At 38.9% G+C, this 23,447-nt stretch overlaps 1 protein-coding gene across 1 annotated transcript in view; it reads left to right on the top strand.

Annotated features, from left to right (window-relative positions):
* Positions 1-23,447, top strand: part of CNTNAP2 (contactin associated protein 2) — a 1,623,532-nt gene that overhangs the window by 427,958 nt on the left and 1,172,127 nt on the right. The window contains exon 3 of the mRNA XM_041002153.1: positions 22,053-22,246. Coding sequence (XP_040858087.1) covers positions 22,053-22,246 — 194 coding nt within the window. The remainder of the gene's footprint in view (positions 1-22,052; positions 22,247-23,447) is intronic.

Raw genomic sequence — 23,447 nt, 5'->3', positions numbered from 1 at the left:
GAGCCATTTTGCAGTGTATTTGTGATGTTCCCATAACCTACATTTCTTGAATTACAAACTTTCACGATAATACAGACTAGAGAAGCGGGCATTACAGACATAAAGTAAGAAGGGATCCTTGGGTATACGGTAGGTTTATACAACACTCTAAAATTTTGAAAGTGTTAGAAGTTTGCTTTTTATAAAGAACAAAAGAAAGCAAGATTGAACTGGAGAACACTGTTTTGGGTTAGCACGTTAATCTGCTACCGTAATTCAAGATCATGCTTGCAGTGCATATGAGCATCCATTCTTGACCCTTGGATCAAGGGAAATGCATCTTGAAAAGCAGAGGGTGAAGACCCAAGAGTCTGGACCACTAACAATCCTATGAGAGGCCAGCTAGCTACAGTTCTAAGTCTCTGGCTTTGGCCAGACCCAGCCATTTTGGCCATTTGGAAATGAATCAAACAAATGCCTCTCTCTCTCTCTCTCATTCTTATTCCATCACTCTTCTTCCCATTTTTAACATAAACTTGCTATGCAGTAATATTTAAAATGGGAATCCTAGAAAGTAAAGTCAATTTGATTGTCCTCCAAATCATCAGTGTTGCATATTTCATGTTGTCAGTTCTGAAATCTGAAAAGGAGTCATGGGAAATACAAGATAAGCAGTGTTTATTTAACAGCACGCCATGGCAAATCAGGCAGATGCCCATCCCTTTGTGCTGCTCTGTTGATCTTCCAATGCTTGCCACAATCTACTGGTCAGAGATGGGATGGTAACCTGTATCCAACACTACACGTTGCAAGAGAATGTCAAGTGGACAAATATTTCAGCAACCTGCATGAAGCTGCCGTGGCCACCACAAAAGTATGAAGTCTAAGGAATTTTAATATATTTTCATCTTAATTTTCCCGGAAGAAGCTCCAGGCTCCTGGCTTTGGATCAGTGCAGCACTGGCCGTTGTGGTTACTTGGGGATTGGAATGTGTTTCAAGTAGCACAAACTCACCTCAACCTGGTTATTTTTCATTGATTACTTCTCATTGGATCATGACCTGTTGTTCAATATTTAGAAGAGCTCGATTTTTGTCACTTGTTTATATTGCTGTACTAAAGGGGAATTTTTTTGGAAGTCTTTTCTCATTATTTGGGAGATGAGAGACTATAGCCAAAAATCTAAGTGAAGACGGGGGCAGGCGTTGTGATATGGTGGACAGTGATGTCATGTATGCAGTAGTGTTTGAGTCCTTAATATCCCCTCTCAGTTCTGCTTTCCTGCTAACACAACTGGCAGGAGACTGCTAATGCCTCCAGTGTCTGGTGTCCATAATATCCGCAGGGGAGACCCTGATGGAGTTCCTGGCACCTAGTCTGTGACTGGCCCAGCTCCAGCTAAGGGAACATTTGAGGAGTGAATGAGTAGGGGGAAGGTTGATCTGTTTTTCTGTATCTGTCTGCATTGCAACATTAATATCACATAGAGAATGCTGTCTTAAGTTCCAGCCACATTGACTCCTCTTTCTGCTGAATACACTCTGGAGGCAACTCATGATGGCTCAAGTGTCTGCATTCCTGACCCTCCATGGGACACCTTGAGACATTTCCTGGCTCCTTGTGTTTGGGTAGCACAGCCACTCTTGTTCCAGGCATTTGGTGCAGGGAAGCAGAGCATGGAAGATCGCTTATGCTCTCTGCTTCTCCTTTTGTTCTCATACTCTGTTGCTGTTTCTCTCTCTGTCACTGTCTTTCAACTAGATGAAAAGTCAATGCATGTTGCTAAAAAGGCAAAATTACTAAGGCATCAGAAATCAGTACAGTATTTATAAAACATCAATAAAATCACGTCCATAAAGGCTATAACAGCGTTCGTTTGTATTGTAATTACTACCTTTTCAGTTACAGTCTACACAAATTTCACTAATGATAATCGACCTTACCTAAGTCACACTTTGAAACCAGCTGTGCCTACTCTCCACACCTATCACTGTGAATGCTGCCTTCCCTCAACCTCTCTTCCACTTTTTTCCTATTTGTCTCTGTCTTCTCATCTTTCTGGCTGCTATAGTCTGATTCCAATCGCTGTCCAAAGATATACATCGATACATCTGTTCTTCCTGCCATCCACAGACTTCAACTTAAGAACTCATTTCTTATCTTTCTCTTCTAATCCATAAAGTCTCAGACTTAAAACTCTCAATTTGTTACCCTGACACTTCATATTTGCTGGTGACCTTGGTGGCAGAAGGCCAGGGACTTCCTAACTTTAATTGTTTTTGATTGTTGAGTACTAGTAAGAGAAACACCTTGGGAAACAGCAAGAAGTATGGATGTAGTGTTAGTCTGGAAAGTTTGTTACTTTTCACTGGAGATTGAGTTTATTACAGAAGCAGCAATCTTAAGTTTCTCTCCATCTCTCGAACACATTCTCTAATGTAATTTATTCATTGAAGCATGCAATTGTGTTTCTGCCTTAGGGCTTTATTTTCATCTCCTTACAATATACAAAATTAAACCCCAAAGACAATAGCAGTATGTATATTGTTTTGAATAGTTCTTTGATAGATATTTATAATTTCTATTGTATAAAATATAACAAGCTCCTGTGTATTAATCACAAGCACCATAAAGAATATAAACGAAAATGCAGAACGTGTTTCGATTGCATTTACTTGATGTAGCGGGATTGTGCTTCTCTAGTTGGACTTTTTTTTTTCCATTTCTGACTGTCTTAATGTGTTCAGGAAACTACGACTTTCTTTTCTTTTGCTTTAAAGTATGTAAGTGATGTATTCAACATGAGTTTATATCTAACATCCATGTTCTAAATTACATTCACAGCAGTTGTTAGCCATATAATTGAAGCTTTCTACGTTCTCATCAACATATCATTTCACCTCTTGGAATGTTTGAATTTCTTTGTTCTGGTAACTTTGTTTTTTTGATTCACATCCCATAATGAGTGTGCATAAACCAAACTTGATTTATCAATTGATGGATGTTTATATGGCTTGCTCATCTTGCCTTTTCTGAACAATGCTGCAGTAGAATGGGGTTGTTGATACAGAAACACAAAAGCAATCTTTTCCTTTTCATTGGGTTTGCTAACCCATTCAATAGTTCTAGTTTTAATTTTTTTTTTGGCGGGGGGGAGAAGATTTTGATTATTGATTCAATTTACTTGATAGTTATTGATCTGTTCCAAATTTCTATTTCTTCATGATTAAATCTTGGTAAGTTGGACATTTCTAGCAATTTACCTATTTCTTTTCAGTTATTCCATCTGTCAACTTATAATTGTTTATCATCTCTCATGATCCATTGTATTTCAGTGGTTTTAGCTGTAATGGCTTCTTTTTCATTTATACTTTTAATTAGTTGCCCTTGTTTTGTTTGGTTATTCTACCTAAAGGTTTGTTGTTTTAACCTTCTCAAATAAATGCAAATAAATGTTTCTCAGTTTTATTGATCTTTTCTATTAGCCTTTCATTAATTCTCCTTTTTATAAGATACATTTATTTTTATTGCAAAGTCATATACATGTATGTGTATATATATATATGTACATATATAGAGAGAGAGAGACAGACAGACAGAGACAGAGACAGAGAGACAGAGAGAAATATCTTTCATCTGATGATTCACTCCCCAAGTGACTCCAATGGCTGGTACTGTGCTATTCCAAAGCCAGGAGCCAGGAGCTCTTCCTGGTCTCCCACATGGGTGCAGGGACCGAACAACTTGGGCCGTCCTCGACTGCTTTCCCAAGCCACAAGCAGCGCACTGGATGGGAAGGTGGGCTTCCAGGATTAGAACCAGCACCTGTATGTGATCCTGGCACGTTCAAGGCAAGGAATTTTTTCACTAGGCCATGGTACTGGGCCCTAGTTCTCCTTTAATCCTTTACCTAATATTTTTCACTTTGCCAAGAGAAAATTTTTTTCATTTTACACACTCAAATGTAAGTGAAATAAATTATTAGATAACAAACCAAAGAAGCTCATTGAGTTTGTGTGTGTCATATTGCTCTGAGCTGAAGGCATAGAATCTACTGGATTTGTAATTGAATCTGGACTTGTTCCCTAATAGCCTCTATAGCCCGGGGAGACTTCACGGTCCTCTCCATTATTCTATTTCTACACTTTCATAGTAAATATAATATTGATTTCTTAGAGTTGTGATGTGCCATGGAAGGAATGACCTGCTTAGCTTAATTCTTGTAACGCAGTAAAAATTAAGTGATCGGGAAAAAATTTCAGCACAAATTGCCAACATGAACTTAGAGAACCTCTGGCTTTGTTCGTTGAACTCAGATGGAAATCCAAATGAGAAACCATAGGCATTTGGGAATTGGCTGCAGCACTGTTTCCCTTGATAATTAATATGCACATGTAAATTTGATTGAAATCTTCTAAAAAGAAAGTTGCTGCAAACGGTGACAGCGGTTAGATGGGTGGACGATACGGATGCATTAGTTTAGCCTCATCAGTGATAGCCACTGCCAGGATGTATGCCCATGTAAATAAACAGAGTGCATTTACTGCACAAAGTCAGCTTCAAGGTCAATCTTTCAGATGCGTTTGCGCTAACTAGACTGATTCCCTCCAACCTTGGCTACATACAGAATGATGACACAGCGCCTCCGCGGAATGAATGGCATGAATGCCATGTGCCTGACATTTATCAGGCTTATGTAAGAAATCAAAGAAAGCAAATTCAAAATCAAAAGAAATCATTTGGGTTCATATTGTGGAGAATGCAATGTTTCCTACAGTTTTCACACAAATTAATGGATAGAAAGTTAAAGTTGCTTAGAATTAAAGCTACTTCGGATTAATTTAGGGGCCTGGCACAGTAGCCTAGCAGCTAAAGTCCTTTCCTTGAACGTGCCCCGGGATCCCATATGGGTGCCAGTTCTAATCCCGGCAGCCCCACTTCCCATCCAACTCCCTGCCTATGGCCTGGGAAAGCAGTCTAGAACGGCCCAAAGCCTTGGAACCCTGCACCCGCATGGGAGACCTGGAAGAGGTTCCTGGCTCCTGGCTTCAGATCAGTGAAGCACTGGCCCATTTCAGTCATTTGAGGTGTGAATCCTCAAAAGGAAGATCTTCCTCTCTGTCTCTCCTCTTGTCTGTATATCTGACTTTGCAATAAAAATAAATAAATCTTTAAAAAAAATAATTAATTTATAACAATTAGTTTTCACAAACTTTGTGTATGACAAATGATTTTTGCTGCAAATTGATATTGGGTATACTTTATTGCTTTATTTTACTGCTGTTTATTGACAAAATTTTTGCAAATGCATGTCGCTTCACAGACCCAAGTATAACTAAAAAGTTAATAAATGATATACTAAGCATATAAATATGCTTAATTCTAAAATATAAAAATATAATGATCTGTTCAACTAAGCAGCATAGTTTTAAATATGCATTATTATCACAGTCCCAGCAACTCATATTTTTTAATTAATTATTTAATCCAACCCTTTTACCAAGTAACTGTATAATACTGGAAATTAACTATTTTCACTAGTCGTATTTGTTTTCTGAAACAGGAAGTTTAAAACATATTTATTCATTTTCATTAAAAAAAAAACAGAGGAGAAGTCAACCAGAGAGAGGTTTCTCGTCCTCTAGTTCATTTCCAACATTCCAGCAGGAGTCAGAGATGAGCTGGGATGAGGCCCAGCGTTCAGAACTGAGTGCTCACCTCCCAGGGGAGAGGCGGAGACCACGTGCTTGCTTCTTCATCACCTGTGCCCCAAGTGCTCATTGGCAAGCAGCCGGAATCAGAAGCAGAGCAGAGACTCCGATCCAAGAACTCCACTCTGAGATTTGGGCATGGTAAGCAGGGACTCGCCTGTTGCATCAAACTCCTGTCCTTAACACAGGCTGATCTGATGAAACAAACCCGGTGATTTTATCCATCTATTCACGTGTTAAATGCAAAGTTTTAGAAATGATGTGTGCCTGTGTGTGGTATGTGTATCTATGAATGCATAGGAAAGCATTCATACAGATCCAAATAGGTGCATAAGTAAAATTCTGCCAAAATACATTGGAATTCTATCATATGAGGAACATGTAGATGAGTTTCAAAATATTTTTTGCTCTGAGTTAAGCATCTTTTCATTGCATTACCAGGATTTGTTTGAACTTTTTATCTAGATATATATACATATCTATATGTGTGTGTATATATGTATGTGTATATATATATATAATGTAGAAAACATATTTATGTGTGTGTATGTATTAGACTAGAAGAAAAGGAAAATGTTTGTGCATTCACAAGTATTCATGTGGGCCCTGATTGATAGCCTAGCAGCTAAAGTCCTTGCCTTGAATGTGCCAGGATCCCATATGGGCACTGGTTCAAATCCCAGTGGCCCTGCTTCCCATCCAACTGCCTTTTTTTGTGGCCTAGGAAAGCAGTGGAGGGCAGCCCAATGTGTTGGGACCTTGCACCTGCATGGGAGACCTGTAAGAAGCTCCGGGTTCCTGGCTTCGTATTGGCTCAGCTTCCAGCATTGCAGCTGCTGGGGGAGTGAGCCAATGGATGGAAGATCTTCCCCTCTGTCTCTCCTCTCTGTATATCTGCATTTACAAGAAAAAGAAATAAATCAAAAGAAGTATTCACTAAACATAAGATGAATTTACTCAAGGAAATGTAGTAAATGCTACACGTGTTATTCTCTGTTTATGGTATTCTCAGTGCGTCCTCTCCAAATCTTTCAAGTACTCTGCGAAGCCACAGTGCCTCAATGTGGCTCTGAAAGTTATTCTAGAAGTTTACTTTTGCGGCTGGCCTGACTATAGGAAGGTTGAAATGCCTGCAAATCATCAGATTGAAGGAAGGAAGCTTTTCAAGAAAGAGGAAGCATGAGTACAAGGCATGCTGCGTGGGGGTTTTATGCAACAAGGGCACGCTTCTCCTCTGCTCACGCTGTAGAAACTGACCTTCCCACAACCCTTGACTTGGAACATGTCCTTTGATTGGGATATGGAAGACAGAGACACCTGTGTCTGCCTGAGGATGCAAAGTGAAGGACTAACTTACGGATGAGCACAGCATCCAGCTGGGAGTGCATCTGTCGGATCCTGTGCAGCCAGGGCTTGAAGGACGGGCAAGGGTGCTGTCAGAGCTGAGCAAGAGCAAAAGGAAATGAGAGAACAGAAAGAAACACCCAAAGATCACTGCTGAACCTTCAATACGGGCAACTGGAGAAGACTGGGGACTTCACCAAATGTACACGAGGCGACAGAGTGGGAAACCTGGAATCCTAGAATTGCACAATCTGCTAAACATGTGGTAAATGATTGACTCAGTTTAAAGAGTTAAATGAATATACTAAGTGAAAATTGGTGTCATTGTATTGTGGAAATCCGTGGAAAGAGATTCGAATAGTAGTTCTAGGCAGTATTTCGTGTGACATAAAATAGGGTGGGGAAAGGATTGGGGAGAAAATGGCAGAGTACTTAGGAATCAGAAAAGTTTATACGAAATAAAGAAGCAGAGGTTACACTTGTATCATGTAGGAACAAGTGATGCCCTTCTTGGAAACAGATATTTGAAAAGGAAAAGATGAGTAAAGATAAAGGTGATTTTTGAATGAATATATTGAAGGAAATAATGAAGCAACACACCCTACGATGTATCTCAGTTACTACAAATTAATTTCTAGATTTTGAAGTTTGGGAGACCTTAGAAGAAGCTATCCCAAACAGAGTCAAGAGTTAATAGTTCATGTCAGTTTATACTTGCTTGTTTGTAAAGAACTGTACATACAGTTGTGCCAAGCAGGCTTTAGCTCGGGCTCTCGTCTCCAACACATGGAAGATTTGATGACAAGACATTAATAAAGCTCAGCAGAGCAAGAAGCTCTATTTACACTTAAGGCCTAAGCCCTTGTGGCTGGCAATGTCAAGCACCATGGTCATTGCCTCGTGGGCACCCAATACAGTGCTGGTTAGAATCAGGCTGTTCTGTTTCCATTTTAACTTCCTTCTCACGTCTGAAAAATCATTGCATGTGCTCTGAGGATCTGAACTTCTAATATCCAAATGGAGTCCTGGGTTCCTGGTCCCAGCACAACTCTAGCAGCCATTTCAGAACTAAACTAACAGACCAAAACATTTCTCCTCTCTCTCTCTTTCTATCACTCTTGCTGTCAAACAAACATGGGTGTGTGTGTCTGTGTTGTAATTGCCATCTTTTGTTTACAATGTCTTTTGTTTTCTCATTTTCTGTTACATTCTTTTTTTGAACTTAAAGATTTTTATTTGTTCCTGTGCCAGACAAGTTTACTGGTTTCATGGACTGGCAAGTGTTCTGCTAATGGAAGATGAGACTGAGCCACTTTTTACCCCAAATTCAGGTAATATCGGAGACAGCGTTACTAATGACGCATGATGCTTTTAGTCTTTATTTCAGCATTAAACTAGTGACACTTCATTAATTTTGAAAGGGATTTGATTTGCCTGTTAAGTAGTTCATAGAATCTCCTTGCTTCCAGTTTCCTAAGAAGATGAAAATAATTTGCATACTCCTCTTGGCTTAGCACCTTTTGCATGTTTCCCCATTAGATAGAATCACATTTGTAAACAAGATAGGCATTGTCAAGTTTGAGCAATTTTCAAGAGACTATTGTGTTAAAGATCTATCTATAAATTAGTTGACATCAACAAAGAACTGACTTTGGAAACATCGGAATTCAAATGTGTTTCTATTCCTTGGCCTCGGTGGTCATCTAAACTCTTCAAAAATCATGTTTTAATAGGATACTTTACATGGAGATAGATTATTAACACATTAACACTGAATTATTACTATAGGAAAATGCTAAAATTTTGGCAAGGGGCAGTTTAGGATAATGACATGATTGAGTATATTTGATTATTGAAAAGAAGGCTTTGCCACATCGTCTCACAAAATGGTCCACTGCTTTGACCATTCCCTCCTTTGGGAATGATTATCCTGCCCAGTTCACTCGCTATTCCTTTTCTCGCTTCCCTTCACTTGTAGCACTTAACATCTCATTTAACTTTAAACATCATTCATATAGTGAGGGTTCTCAAATGTGTGAAACCATCAATGATTACCTCTGAGACACAGACCACTCGACCACAGAATCTTCAATTAGATATAAAGATTCACACACACGTGACTTTCTTTGGGGGGTATTGAGCCTTGTATTCCTAATAAATCACTCTTCATGTAGAACTTACAGTGATGTTTTTTATTAAGATAAAACAAATCAACTTTATAATTTTATCAAAAGCTGCTATATGCCCAGAGGAAAATCCAGACCATCTCAAGGGTCTTGGAATTAAAAGATATAAGAATGGTTGGTTGTGGCACAGAGGGACCTGCAATCTATCCAAGAACTGGGGCTACAACTGAATCCATTGATACGCATTGAAAGGGCTGACCAGAGAGCGTAGAGTCTCACTGTGTGCCAGTCATGGGGAAGATCAAAGAACTTGTAATCGACATTTGAGTTCGCTCTTTAAGGATGCGCAGACTGTCTGTAATTATACCTATATGACAACAGTCCTTTATATCTTGCATTTTCCAAGTATATGAAATTATTATATCATAATCTGAGATTAGAAATAAATTTGAAAATTGGAGATAGGAACCAGTGTTTCACTCACCTCCAATCAAAAGAAATCTCTCAGTTACCATTAGTTTCTGCTTAAAAAAAAAAAAATGGTCTTATGTCTGTACTTTGATTTAGCTGGAACATCATTGGAGAGATAATGTACTCATTTGACCATATCATTGCCTGGTTCACTGAGTATAAACATTCACTTATAATGTATATATTATTCTACCTAGCACAGGTGACGTTTCATACACAATTTTTTTTTTCACGGACATGTTTCTTTTTTTCTAGTTTGCATTCTTTTCAGTAATCTCACTTTGAGATGCAGTGACTGTATTCTAGAAAATAATGAAGCTTCACCATGCGTCCCCAGGGCAGACGACAGAAAGATGCTATTTGCAACCCTAATTATTTTGTTAATAAACAATCAATTAGATTGAGTTGCTAGTCGGAGCATTTCCAATTTAGAAATTGCCTCCTATATTCTTCTTTCTTGGATGAAGGAGACAACAGGTTGATCAAATTTACTTTGAACAAAATACTTGGTAGAGAATAGGCTTAAAAATTACACATGAGAACCTGCTTTGAAATTCACCTGATTTAGCCAATACCAAAGAGCTACTCCAAAAGTGAAGTCTGAATTCTTACAACTTTCATTGGGAAGTGTTCCGTCTTCTCAGCCAAGTGTCCTGGGGATCTTTGAAAGAAATCTATGTCAAGGTCTCAAATCCCTCGTGAAATAGCTGACCTTGCCCGTCCTCAGCCCCTCCCAAGGTTCTGCCGAGTCTGCTTTGATTGGATAAGCTGCTTGCTTCCTGAATCACGCACGAGTCATTATTAGAACACATTTCAAAGAATGTTTTAAGCTTGATATATATCTGCATCTATATCTTTTTGATATAGATCTGTATATTCCTGAGTGAAAATAACCACATATCCATAACCCCTAATTTTTAGAAAGAGGACAGTCACCGATTTTGCTTATTCACTTTCTCAGAATCTGTTCTTTAATTCCTGTTATGACCTTTTTCCTTTAGTATTTCCACTAACTATAGGACAGATTGATTTAACGACTCTGAGTTATTATTTCACACTTGAGCTTTTAAGTATCTTTCAAATATAAATATTTTCTGCGATCTGTCAAGTGATATTTGTCATAAGGTGCATAAATAGCGGCGCCTTTATTATTGAAAAGAATAAAGAGTAAGAATGAGATCAAATATTAATTTGTGAAGCGAATTAAATACAACAACATAGACATCTGTCAACAGAGAAATCAGTACTTTTTGGAATATGTGCTACTATTGTAATGTTAGGAATCAACGTATCTCCATTTTTTGATGAGCAAAAGATAAAACTTAAGTCACTTCTTCATATTCTCTTAGGAAGCTCTCATACCTGTCATCGCTCCAAGTACTGGCAGGTTAAATACTTTCATCACTGGAATTAAACCTCTTGAATACTCTTCATTTCTTCTTGTTTTTCTTACAAGATTAATCCCGTGAGGTTGAACATCTTTTCAGACTTTGTAGTTTATGGCTCTGTATTTATCTACCTATTTATTTATTATTAACTTTGTGGACATCCTTAGGGACCGTTTTTGATTGTGGTTGATTTACGGGATTTGTTTGTGTCTTATAGTTTACACTGGTATTACAGTATTTACCTGAAAAAGAGACAGGGCGAGTGCTGTCAGTGGCTGGAGCTCAGATGAGGCTGGAACCAGGAACTGTGAATTGCACCCAAGCATCCTTCAGGGGTGGCTAGCACCCAGTGCCCTGAACCACCAACGCTGCCACCTGCCTTCTCCATTAGCAGGAATCAGGAGCTGGAGCCGTGGCTGAGATACGGCACTTTTCCTTATATGAGAAATGAGTGTCTTAACTAGTAATTTACAGTATTAACACTCCTGTTCCTTTGTTGTCTTACTTAATAGACTTGCAGTTCGTTTCAATATCAGTACAATAAGAACTGATACGGGTGAAAATGCAAATTAAAGCGAAACTAAGCCAGGGTGTCTAAACTCTTATTTTGAAACAGTTTAACATACAATGTCAGAATCACAGAATGATGGATTCATTGTAATAGTATAGGGGGTTTAGTTGGGGGGAGAGGGCTTGGGGAAGGAGGAGTGGAAATCTCAGAGCCTATGGCACTGTTTCATAAAATAAATAATAATAATAATAATAATAATTTTTAAAAGAAAAAAGAAACTAATGTAACAATCCCAGGAATCGGCAACAATGCTGAAAACAGAAATTTTCTTAACTCCAGTGGTAGATGGAGAGTACTGTCTCAACTATTTTAGAAAACTGACAAAACCAATTGATTTGAAAATACAGATGACTGATGCATGCGTCATCTGCTTGACATACACCCCAAAACTAGATCCATGAAGCACTCAAAATCGGCCTAAGATTGTTGACAACAGCACAAAGCACCAGAGTATAAAGTTAGAAATATTTATAAATTCAGCATGAAAGCAAACGAATGGAAGAATCCCACAGTGTGTGAGTGAGCAGTGCTACTGTTGCCCGCAACCGCACGGATGCTGCGATTCACTGGAGAGAGAAGCAGGGGTCATTTTTGGTAAAAGAATGTCAAGAGGGGAAAATCTGATTCAGTGACCAAGACTCCCGTAGGGAGGCCTGCATCGCTTTGAGCATGCGTGTATCTGAGTCCCAGGCAGGCTTCCAGTCCGCACTCAGGTTCAGGTTCGTCTCTAGGATCTTAACGCTGTGCACCCCGAGGAGCAGCCATGATGGCTCAAGGCTCACTCACGTGGGAGATCTGGACTCATGCTGGGTTCTTGGCTTCAGTCTGGCCCAGCCTGAGTATTGTGTGCATTCGGGGAGCGAATCGACAGGTGGGAGATCACCATCTCTTGATCTCCATGCATCTTTCCTGTTAAGACAGTCTTTGGTTTTCACAACAGAGAGATTGCGGGTTGCTAGCATGTGTATGCAGGCCTGTCTTGCTAGGGATTCAATGATGAGGTGAGTAAGTATGAAACCCTAATCAACTTCACAATGAAAACAGTATCTTGATGAAATGTCAGTGCTGGAAGAGCCAATTCGTACACTGAAAGTCATAATTCTTTCTTATTAAATTTTATTCACAGATATCTGTATATATATATACACATATATCTGTGAATATAAAAATATATACAGATATATGTACATGTATATATATACAGATATATATCTATCTATTTACAGATCTATCTATCTATAAAGGTTTAATTAATTATTTGATAGGCAGAGCTAAGAGTGACAGATCTTCCTTCCACTGATTCACTCCTCTAGTGGCCACAGTGGCCAGGACTGGGTACAGTCAAAGCCACAAGCTTCCTCTGGGTTGCCCACATGGGTACATGGGCCAACGCATTTGGTCCATATTTGGATGCTTTCCCAGGTACATTGGAATGGAGCTGGGTTGGAAATAGCTTAGCGCCCACATGGAATGTTGACATTGTAGGCAGCTGCTTAACCGACCGTGCCAACATACTCTCTACCGCTCACCACCCGTAATTTTCATTAAGCATTGTAAGCCTTTAAGTAAAAAGATGATAAAGTGTTGCTTCAAAATGATATCTTAGTATATTATTATCTTAAAACAAATTATGCTGCTATAGCCTCCGATTTCCAGGCAATCCAGTACATTCTGCCTCATAATTCAGTTATCCTATTAGGTCTCTTTCCAGGTTTATAGAATTTATAAATTTCGTAAGTGTGCCTTCTATGCTTTTGATAAGAAAAATATTAAAAGTGACAGAATCCAGGATGAGAGCCTGTGGCACATCATCAGAGAGCACTCTTCACTGTGACATGCTCATTAATCAATGTATTTGGGACATGATCGTTGGGGTTCTTTGAATTTCCATAAGACTGCTATCTCCCGGCCCACATTTTACCATTTTATACTCATCCAAGATTTTGCAAAATGCTTTGCTAAAGTTAGAAATATATATATATATATGGAATTTCTCTATCACACAAGAAGTTATTTAAAAAATGAAATCCTTAAAATACGTCAATATCATCTCATTATTACCGTATCAGCTGTCCACCATTTTCTTTTTATTCTATATGTTCTTAACTCACATGATAGATTTCAGGGAAGAGTTTTCATAGTCTATACTTAGCAGTTTCCTTGTTTTTTTTTTTAAGTGTTCCACTTTAAGACTATCTTTCTCTGTTGTTTTTAGCATGATTTAATATAAACATTCTTTTTTTGTGAATGACTGTAGGGTGTTACTCTTTTCCCTGCCTTGGGTGGTGGCTCTCTTCTCTACACTTGGTTCAAGTTTCTCCAACTCTGTACAGGCCATGGACCGCACAGCACTGTGCTTCACACCCTAAAACTCACTCTGAGCTTAGTACCAAACTTTTCATCTCTTCTGAAGATGTCTGCGTTTTTTTTTTTTCTTTATCAGTGACAAAATCCACCGTTACGTTTTAATTTTTTTTTTTTTTTTTAGAATGTGACATCTAATGGATGGCATTCTTTTAGTATCAGCTATCATTTGTACCCCACAATACACATTCTATAAAAAGCTTACAGTTTAGCCTCTCTTCAGTGTTCTGAAGATCCTTTCAACTTGATCACTTCCTTTTTCAGTTTTTAAGATTATTATTATATTTATAATATATGCATTTGTTTAATTGTAAAATTTCTCCTAAACTCATCATTGAAATTGCCAATTAAATTCCTATCAGGCTGTCTAATTTTAACAATTTTATTGATATATCATTATAGCACTCTGATTCGGTTATACTTAAATCATATAATTTAATAGTTTTTGTGTATGTTTTTATCTATGAATACATCACCACAGTCAAAATCATGATTACGTGCAAGAATCCTGTTTTTCTTTCCTCCTTATTTTTATTCCTCACTTACAAATTAATTTTTCTTAGACCCTTCTATAATTGGAATTTTATAGCATGTACTTATTTCCGGTTCATTTCCCTAAGCATAAATGTTTTGACATGAAGTCATGGGAGGGACCAAAGGAGTAAGTTGAAATGCTGGCAGCACCAAGGCTCTACCCAGGGATGCACCTGCAGTGATGTGACTATTAACAATGCCTTCCAAATAAATAAATAACAGTTAAAATAAATAGATAAATAAATAAATAAATAAATAAATAAATAAATAAATAAATAAATACTAAAAAATGGCCTTCCTCCTGGCGTCAAGTTTTGAAGTGCACACCCCTTCCTCTCTTGCTGAGTAAGAATCCATTTGACAAGAATTGAAGTTCTTTGTTGCCTTGTAGTATGTCTTGTAAGTTAGTATTTCCTATCGCTTTTCTCATTGTTAATTGTGTCAAGTTCTTGATGGGAAGCAAAATTCCTTAAAGTCTGAGACATTGCATTTTAAATGTCAGCTTCTGGACGAACCCCCCAGGACTATGTTCATCTTACTACTTTTTTCATTTCATGTGTCTGGTGCATGTATTTTTGATAATGTTTTCTTGTCCATGAGTAATCATTTTGGTTCATTTTAGCATTTTTAATTAACCGCGTCATAAATTTTATATTTTGGAGAAGGTAAACATTTGTTCCTACTGACTCTCAATTGCTTTCGTACGCTGAGTCAACTTGCAGTGAACCTTTATTTTGTTGTCCTCGTGCCATTTACTTTCTGTGATTTCAAATTCTGGTTCACACGTTTCTGCTGACAGTCTGTCATTTCACGCCCTTTCTCTTCTAAGGAGTCCAGCATCCACAGGCTAACGTTGCATCTTACATCGCTGAGTCTGCTCTCCGTGTCACCATGTTACCTGGTAATCACGGACCTAGTCTCCAAGACGCCGGGTACCTTAACGAAGTTCAGAATGGCTCATTTCCAAACCTTTTTGGACAGATTCATAGGAGCCGTATCTCCCATGAATTATATATATGTATATTTTCAGTTTCTTTTCACAGGCACGTTAGCCTGGAGCCAGTGTTGGATTTAAGCTTGCCCTGGATCCTCCTTCTGTTGAACTCAGGGGATACATTCACTGCCCTCCCGCGGTGTCGCGTGCCAAGCCGCCTGTGTCTGTTCTCAGAGGCAAGCTAGGACAAACTCCAGTCTCAGCTCTGCTCACTGCTTCACATTTCATTTGCATCTTCCGTCTATGGAGATGCGTATTTTTGACATTGCTATGTCTTTTCAGTTTTGTTTTTATCTATCTTACCTGAGAAGATAGTTTATCTGGAGAAGAGGCATTCAAATTTGAACTCGTAATGCTCTCTCTGGACTGGTTTTTTTTTCCAATCCATTCTTTTCATCTGGTACGTATTTCTCAGTCAGTTCTTAAGGTAGCTCTATCCTTAACTGAGATGTCTACCCTCTGTTTCTTCTAAACTGGAAGCTATGTAGAGTGTCTGATGGTGTTACAGGAAGTAGCTTCAGGATTGTTCTTGCAGGAACTATTTATGACCAAAAAAAAAAAAATTTCCTGCCCTCTCTTGACCCACCCACTAAGTTCTTCTTCTTTCAGAAATGCTTATTTTTTAAAAAGCAAAGTAACTGTTATGTTTGCTGAGCACTTTGCTGTAACTTTTCGGGAAGCAAACCCAGTGGAATGTGTATTGCGAATACAAACACTCTGTTTTTACAGTAAAGACTCGGATATGCACACACACACACAGAGAAGCATTTCTTTGGGTTGGGACAAAAATGGAAGGCGGGTGGAAGAGGCAGAGGAAGCTCGTGTGGTAAGACAGAGCAGCATCTGTGACGTTTAGGTGATAGCAGCAGTTCTGATAGTAAGCGTACATCCTCCAAGGCACTTTAACCATTTGCTGGTTATTCACTAGGTATTTTTAGCTCTGTAATTTCTGTAGCTCTTTCTAAGCCCGCTTAGAAACTCTGTGTTTCTGCTCCTTGCATCTCCGCCTCCTTTTCAACTTGCACTCACTCGCACTGCGCTGCCGCAATACACAGAGTGCTCCTTTACCGTCTCCTCTATTACAACATATAAGCAACACTCTGCCCTCTTATATTCGCTTTTCAGAGGTTTTCTTTTTAATCATGAAAGAAGTATCATTTTTAATCCTCGAATCAATAGAGGTTACACATTTCACAAACCAAATGAACAAAGTAATCAACTTTCCCAAATTACATTGTTTGATGGATCAAAGAGAGGCAGGAAATGTCCCATCTTCCATCGATCTTTCCGCCATATTCCCCAGGAAAGCCTGACCCAGACCCTCCCCCGGAGGTTAGGAACTATTTCTTCCACATTTATTACTGCTGAGGGTAAGATTTTTATTTCTTTTGCTTTTGCTTTTCAAAATTGCACTTTCTTTAAAGTTGACAATAAATTTCCTTTTCTTGGAATAATAAAACAACTGAGATAATAAAATAACTGCAGGGTGATTGTTTGCTTACAGAAAAAGTGTAGTGTAGCAAAAAAAATAGGCAAGAATATTTATTATGGATTATTAATTAAGAACACAGTAGATGTGTTCTAAATCTGACCTATCAATGGGACACAAATCTACCTTACTCTCCCACAAATTGCTTGTGGATTTCATTGGCCAAACCATCTTGTTGCTTTTGCTAATAAATAACTATGCAGTTCGATCGAGAATTTTTCCAAGGCTTGGAGCTCTAAGAAGTAAGGAAATGCATTTATTATCCTTTGGGAATTGCGAGTCTATTGTTATCCCAAAAGTTGATTTACAGTGTCTCCAAATTTTCACATAATCCTAGGTAAAATGGGCATGTGGATAATCTACGACTGTGGGGAATATTAGGCACTACAACAGGAAAAAAGCCCAGAATGTAAATATCACACAAATTGCAAAGCAGGGACAACTAACTCATACTGTTAGTGAGCAGACTGCCAGGAAAATGGCCCCAAGGAGGTATTACAGATTAGATTCCCCAGGATACAAATTCTGGAACAGAGAATCGCATATAGGAAGTTAATTAAGGAGTGATTTTTGGATAAAAGTCTATGGAGGGAAGAAATGGAGCAGCAAAAGTTGCTTGGCCATCACGAGGCTTCTTCGGAGGTTCCCAAAGAGCTCCAAGATCAGGAGGACATCAGAGCTTCCGGAAGCTGCAGTGGGTTACTGTGTCTAGATGGTGCCTGCTGCATCCGTCTCGGCATTCCTGCCACCCAGGGAGTGTGCAAGCTTGAGTGAAGTGCTTCCTATAACCTAGGAAACTCCCAAAGAGGAACGTGGGATCCTGTGTTGTCTTCTTCTTGCACTCTGGATCAAAGGGTGAATCAGTTCCCTGGTCACGGTGGAAGACAGGTGTGGCACAGCACATGGTCACGGTGGAAGACAGGTGTGGCACAGCACATGGTCTCAGCTCAAGGCGATATTGGCAGTGAAAGCATGGACACTGAAGAGATCAAGTGAGCGGAGCTGTGTGCACGTGCAGAGGGTGCGTTCCGGGTGTGTCCTTTGAGTGTGAGGATGTGACTGCATCCATTTGGGGAGGCAAGCAGGATCCTCAGAAAAGTGTTAAGCGGGAATTAATTAAGATTCACATTTGGAAATGACCTTGTTGGAAATAATATGGATTGAAGATACGACTCTCTGAACTGTGACAGTAGTTGCTTTGCAATTTATACACACGTTCTGCAATTTATACACACGTTCTGCAGATAACACATACGAGGGCCCTTGACATGGCCTTGGACGGAAAGGCATCTGGTCTACTGCGTGTTACATTGTGCTTGGTGCCAGTCCTAGGCCTCTTCCCTTTCCAGCCTCCAGCTAAGGTACTCTGGAAGACAGCAGGTGGTAGCTCAAATACTGGAGTCCCTGCCACAACCACGGTGCACAAAAATTTAGATCCCAGATCCCATATCCCAGTTCAGTCCGTGCAAACCTCAATCATCGCAGCAATTTGAGGAATGAGCCAGCACATGGGAGAGTCCTTTCTTCTCGCCCTCTCACTGTCTGACTCCGCCTCTTCTCCTCCCTCTCCTCTTTCCTCGCTCTCCCCTCCTCTGTCCCTCTACCTCTTTCTTCTCTCCATCACCCTTTCCCTCACCCTCTTCCTCTGCTTTTCCATCTCCCTCTCTTTCTGTTCCCCATCAATTATTTATTAAACTACTCATGGAAGCTTAAAATAAATTTATTCCGTGGCAAATACTTTTGAGATCTGTAAATATACTTATTACACATATTTTCTGTTAACATTTTGAAGATGTATCTTACGCATGGATTTTAAAAAAAAAAGCTAATTGCAACCAAAAGACTTTTAATTCTGTTTTCCCCACAACATTTTTTTTCAAATTTGCTCATATGTAGCATACAGGCACGTGTGTCGTGTGTGACATCTTTTAAAGAGTTTTTCAGGATCCCAAGGACTTCAGTCATCCTTTGCAGATTTCCCAGGTCATAAACAGGGAAATGTATCAGAGTAGAGCAGTCCCAACATGAACCAATATTCACGTGGGATGCCAGCGCCACAGAGACGAGGGTCAGTCTGTGGAGCCATTGCAGCACCCTCTAGCCAGTATTTTTACCTATGCTCAGCAAATGATTGAAACTGACTACTTTTAAGATTTTTTTTCTTCTCTCTAGTAATGATTTTTAGTTAATGATTACTTGGATTTTTTTTTTTTGTCCTTGTGCTTACACCGAGTGGACTGAAGTGAACTCTTCAGTAATGGAGTTTGTATCTTTCTACCATGGTTTGCTTTTTCGTATGTGGTTTTCTTCTATTTTAACCTCTACCATTTCTGTGTGTTGTGTCCCATTTATTTTCAGGATCGTTGGCAAGCTTATTATCCCACATGGTGTTAGAGTATTTTTTGCTTATTAAATGCTTTTTTTTAAAATTTCTGATTTTGAGTTTAGTTGCTTTTTATAGCCTATTACGCTAAGAATACTATTGTATTTTTATTACTGAATAATCTACTAGTAAGACCCTAAAATTTCCTTATTTATATAGACAATGTCAACTGCTAACATTTTAACTATTTGTCTCTGTACTAACCATATCTTTATTTTAACTATTAGAACTGATTTATAATTGCTACTTTAAAATCTAGTGCTGTTGAAATGTGTATTATGTATATATACTTTTTGCGGGCTGGTGTCATCAGGGCATAACGGACAGGTGCTCTGCATGTCCCAGATGATCTACCTCTGTTACAGCACCTGCAAAAGCATCTCAAAAAAAAAAAAAAAAAACAGTGGAAAATGGACCAAGTGCTAGGGCCATGCACTCTCACAAGAGATTTGGATAAATCTTCAGGATCCTGACTTTGAAATGAATACGTATTTTTAAGATAAGCATGGTAGATCTAATTGATATGATGTGATTCAGCGTTTAAACTGTCAACCCTTTCTTACTGGAATGTTGAGTTTTACTGAAGTGAGGAGTTCATGCGGGCGCTGCTGAGGTCAGTGTTTTTCAGAAAACTTTTTCAGGTACAGGCAGGGTCACCCTTGTATTAGGACCCAATTAGGCCTACTTTTATTGCATGACCTTGCAGAGATGTAGACCCAATACCTAGGATTGTTCAGCCAAGCCTCTCAATATTTTTTTTTTTCTAATCAGGAATCAAATTTCTCCCAAGGCTGCTCCAGCTCTGATCATTGCTCATTGCTGAAGTCCCTTTGCCAGAGTAGAAGCCTTTTCCTGAAAGGCCCAGCCTTGTTAACCTATCTTGATCTCACAAATTAGAGGTCTGCAATATCCCAGGTCCCCCCCAAACAATGTGCTGTATTTTTTAGCTTTGTGATTATTTAAAAAGCTATTGTATCATAGCTGAAAACATAAATGAGCCATGAGAGAAATGATAAATGGAGGATATATCTGTGATGATTTATAAAATGATTTTTATCATGAGAGCCTTCATATAATATTTTATTATCCTTTAAGTTCCCTACTTAAAAGGTATACCTTTAAAATGGCATACTATAAATTGGATCATTTGTTGAATATTTTAATGTCATTTAATCCCATTAGTAAGGTGACTTCACCACACAAGTCTTACATTCCAGCAAGAATTATGTCAGATTTTCTGTAATCTATTTCAATAAAGATTTATTTGTTTTTATTGCAAAGTCAGATACACAGAGAAGAGTAGAGGCAAAGAGGAAGATCTTCTGTCTGATGATTCACTCCCCTGGTAACTGTAATGTCTGGAGCTGTGCTAATCTAAAGCCAGGAGCCAGGAGCCAGGAGCTCCTTCCAGGTCTCCCACGTGGGCGCAGGGTCCCAAGACTTCAGGCCAGCCTCCACTGTTTTCCCAGGCCACAGGCAGGGAGCTGGATGGGAAGTGGAGCTGCCAGGATTAGAACCGGTGTGCATATGGGATCCTGGCGTGTTCAAGGTAGGACTTTGGCAGCTAGGCCACCGTGCCAGGCCCCATGACTGTAGTTTTTTTTTAAAGTATTGCTCTGAATCAAGAGTCTTTTTTCTTTTTGTTGACTCCATCTTAAGCAAATACTTTTGCATTCTTCCTACTTGCCAATAAATTACTAAGTTTCACCAAGAAAATAATTTTGTTTTGTGATTATTTTCCTACAAACAAATTAACATTGAATTCATCTTTCTTAATAGTGCTTAATTCTCTGCTTTCACAGAAAAAAAATAATATCTATTGAATTTCACAAAGCTTATTTGAGCAGAATAAAAGAAAAAAAAATAGATTCTGGAATCAGGCACCGTTCCAGATAAAGATGGTTCTGAGTCATAATGCACAGATGACCACAGAATTGCCTCATTTGGAAACAATCCAGCAGCTGCCCAACTGGGTTGCCTCTGTGCTTACCTCAATGCTGTGATTGGGTGAAGCTCAGTTGCCTATCTCAAAAGGTATATAGTCCGAGTTAGGCTACAATCAGCTTCATCACCAAGGTAACCTGAATAGTTCACTTTGCGCAAACTGCTCTTTAGACTGAACTCACCATTCAACTTGAACTAGGCAAATTGATTAGAGTTCAACACTATATATCCTATTTCACATCAGTGTGGAGTTTAAATGTTAGGTTGGGCCTCACCTTCAGCACAGTACTTTTGTTGTTTGAACCTGTAAGGCAAAATATATTTTCAAGTTTCTACGCAGTTGGTTTTTAAGATTTATTCTAAGATTAAGCCATTATGTGAAGGGAAAAAAATAAATGAAGTTTCCTCACATTTTCCTAGAGATTTTAGCCTGAAGAGTTCGTGGTAAATGGATCAACTCTTAGCCAATTAGACTTTGACATGTGCTAATAAGATCTAATTGAGAAATTATGAAGACATTTGCTCAGGAGAAAATGAGCACATAATTGCAGCATAAAGAGGTTAAAGAATCAATGTTACCCAGCTGGAGGAATATTAGCTGAAATTCCAATGGCACCCATAAAGGACACTTCATAACATATCTGTGAGACATAGCTCTGACAAGACCGATTAAGGTGTGCAGCAGAACCCGTTGTCAGTTGTGTAAGCCGAGCTCTCAATACCGCTTTTCTCGTCTTGTGTCTGCTCTGCTCAGGTGCTGGGGGTTGGTCTCCATCCGACAACGATCCTTACCAATGGCTTCAGGTTGACTTTGAAAATCGGAAGCAGATCAGCGCCATCGCAACTCAAGGAAGATACAGCAGCTCAGATTGGGTGACCCAGTACCGGATGCTGTACAGTGACACAGGAAGAAATTGGAAGCCCTATCACCAAGATGGCAATATCTGGGTAAGTGGTTGTCAGAAATGTAAACACCGAATTGAATGGCAAATATCTAGAAGTGGCGAAGGGCTCACTGAACCTCACAGTGTACTGTAGGGAATTGTCAATAAAAGCACTGAGGATTAATCAATTCATTAATTCATTCATCTTTAAAGATTTGGGGCTTTAGGTTTTAGTCTGTTATTTCTATCCACTAGGATATGGGCTTTTTTTTTTTTTTTTTGCTACAAAGGGACATTTGGACATTTATAAGAAGATTTTGTGAGTATATAAATTGTCACCTTGGATCTACAGATTGGTAGAATGGAAACGGAGTGAATGCTGTATATTTATAGATTCTCAGGCCCCACTTTGGTTGTCTTGGTAGGATCTGCATTCCAGATGTTCGGCACCTGTAGCAGAACATGATCTGAATTTGAATTGTGCATTTGAATGGCCTGAGGAACTTTAAAAATATGTGAAATTGCCTCTCACACAAAAATCAATAAAATCAACATGACTAATAATACTGATAACATTTTTGAAAAACAAAATCTCTGTAGTATAACACTGAAATTCTGAGGGAAATAATTTGAAGTAAGAGCAGTGATGATATACGCTATTACAATATCATATGTGTCTTCAACTCTTACTAAAGATCTATTTTTGGGGATTCTTTCACTCTGAGAGAACATAAAGCTTGATTCATTTGCTTTAAAATGTCTCAATTGGAAATCCCTGAGGATTCAGTCAAATATTGATCACAATCAATGCTAAATTTTAGGAAACTTGGGTCATTTTAGAAAGTGGCTATGACCAGAATCAAGTAAACCATCAGTGTGAAGCAACAAGAAAAGACAAGAAGAGAAAGAGAAGAAGAGGAGAAGGAAGACAATTTCCTTCTTAATTCTCTCCTTCAGAGTATGGACTGAAGAGTGGTTATGTTCAAGCAGATTAGCCGTATTTTGGTGAATTATCTTGTCCAGAACCCAAGTACTTTCCGTGAGTCTCCCGAGTTTAGACTCCCTGACTTGAGTTGGTGTACCTTCTGATAGATAATTCTAATTACAGTAATAACTGTGTCTGTCCAACTAGTTCTTGATACATGATACATCCAGGGACTAGCATTCTGGTCCAATGTGTTCAGTAACCTCTTGCAACACCTCGATTCCACCTCCCACTTTGAATTTCAGTCCCAGCTGTTCCACTTCCAGTCCACAGTTCTGGG

Source organism: Ochotona curzoniae, unplaced genomic scaffold (genome assembly GCF_017591425.1).
Source record: "Ochotona curzoniae isolate NIBS_2020 unplaced genomic scaffold, NIBS_Ocur_1.0 scaffold_2476, whole genome shotgun sequence".
Lineage (NCBI taxonomy): Eukaryota > Metazoa > Chordata > Mammalia > Lagomorpha > Ochotonidae > Ochotona > Ochotona curzoniae.
Note: the sequence above shows the minus strand (reverse complement) of the source record. Positions and strands in the feature narration are given on the sequence as shown.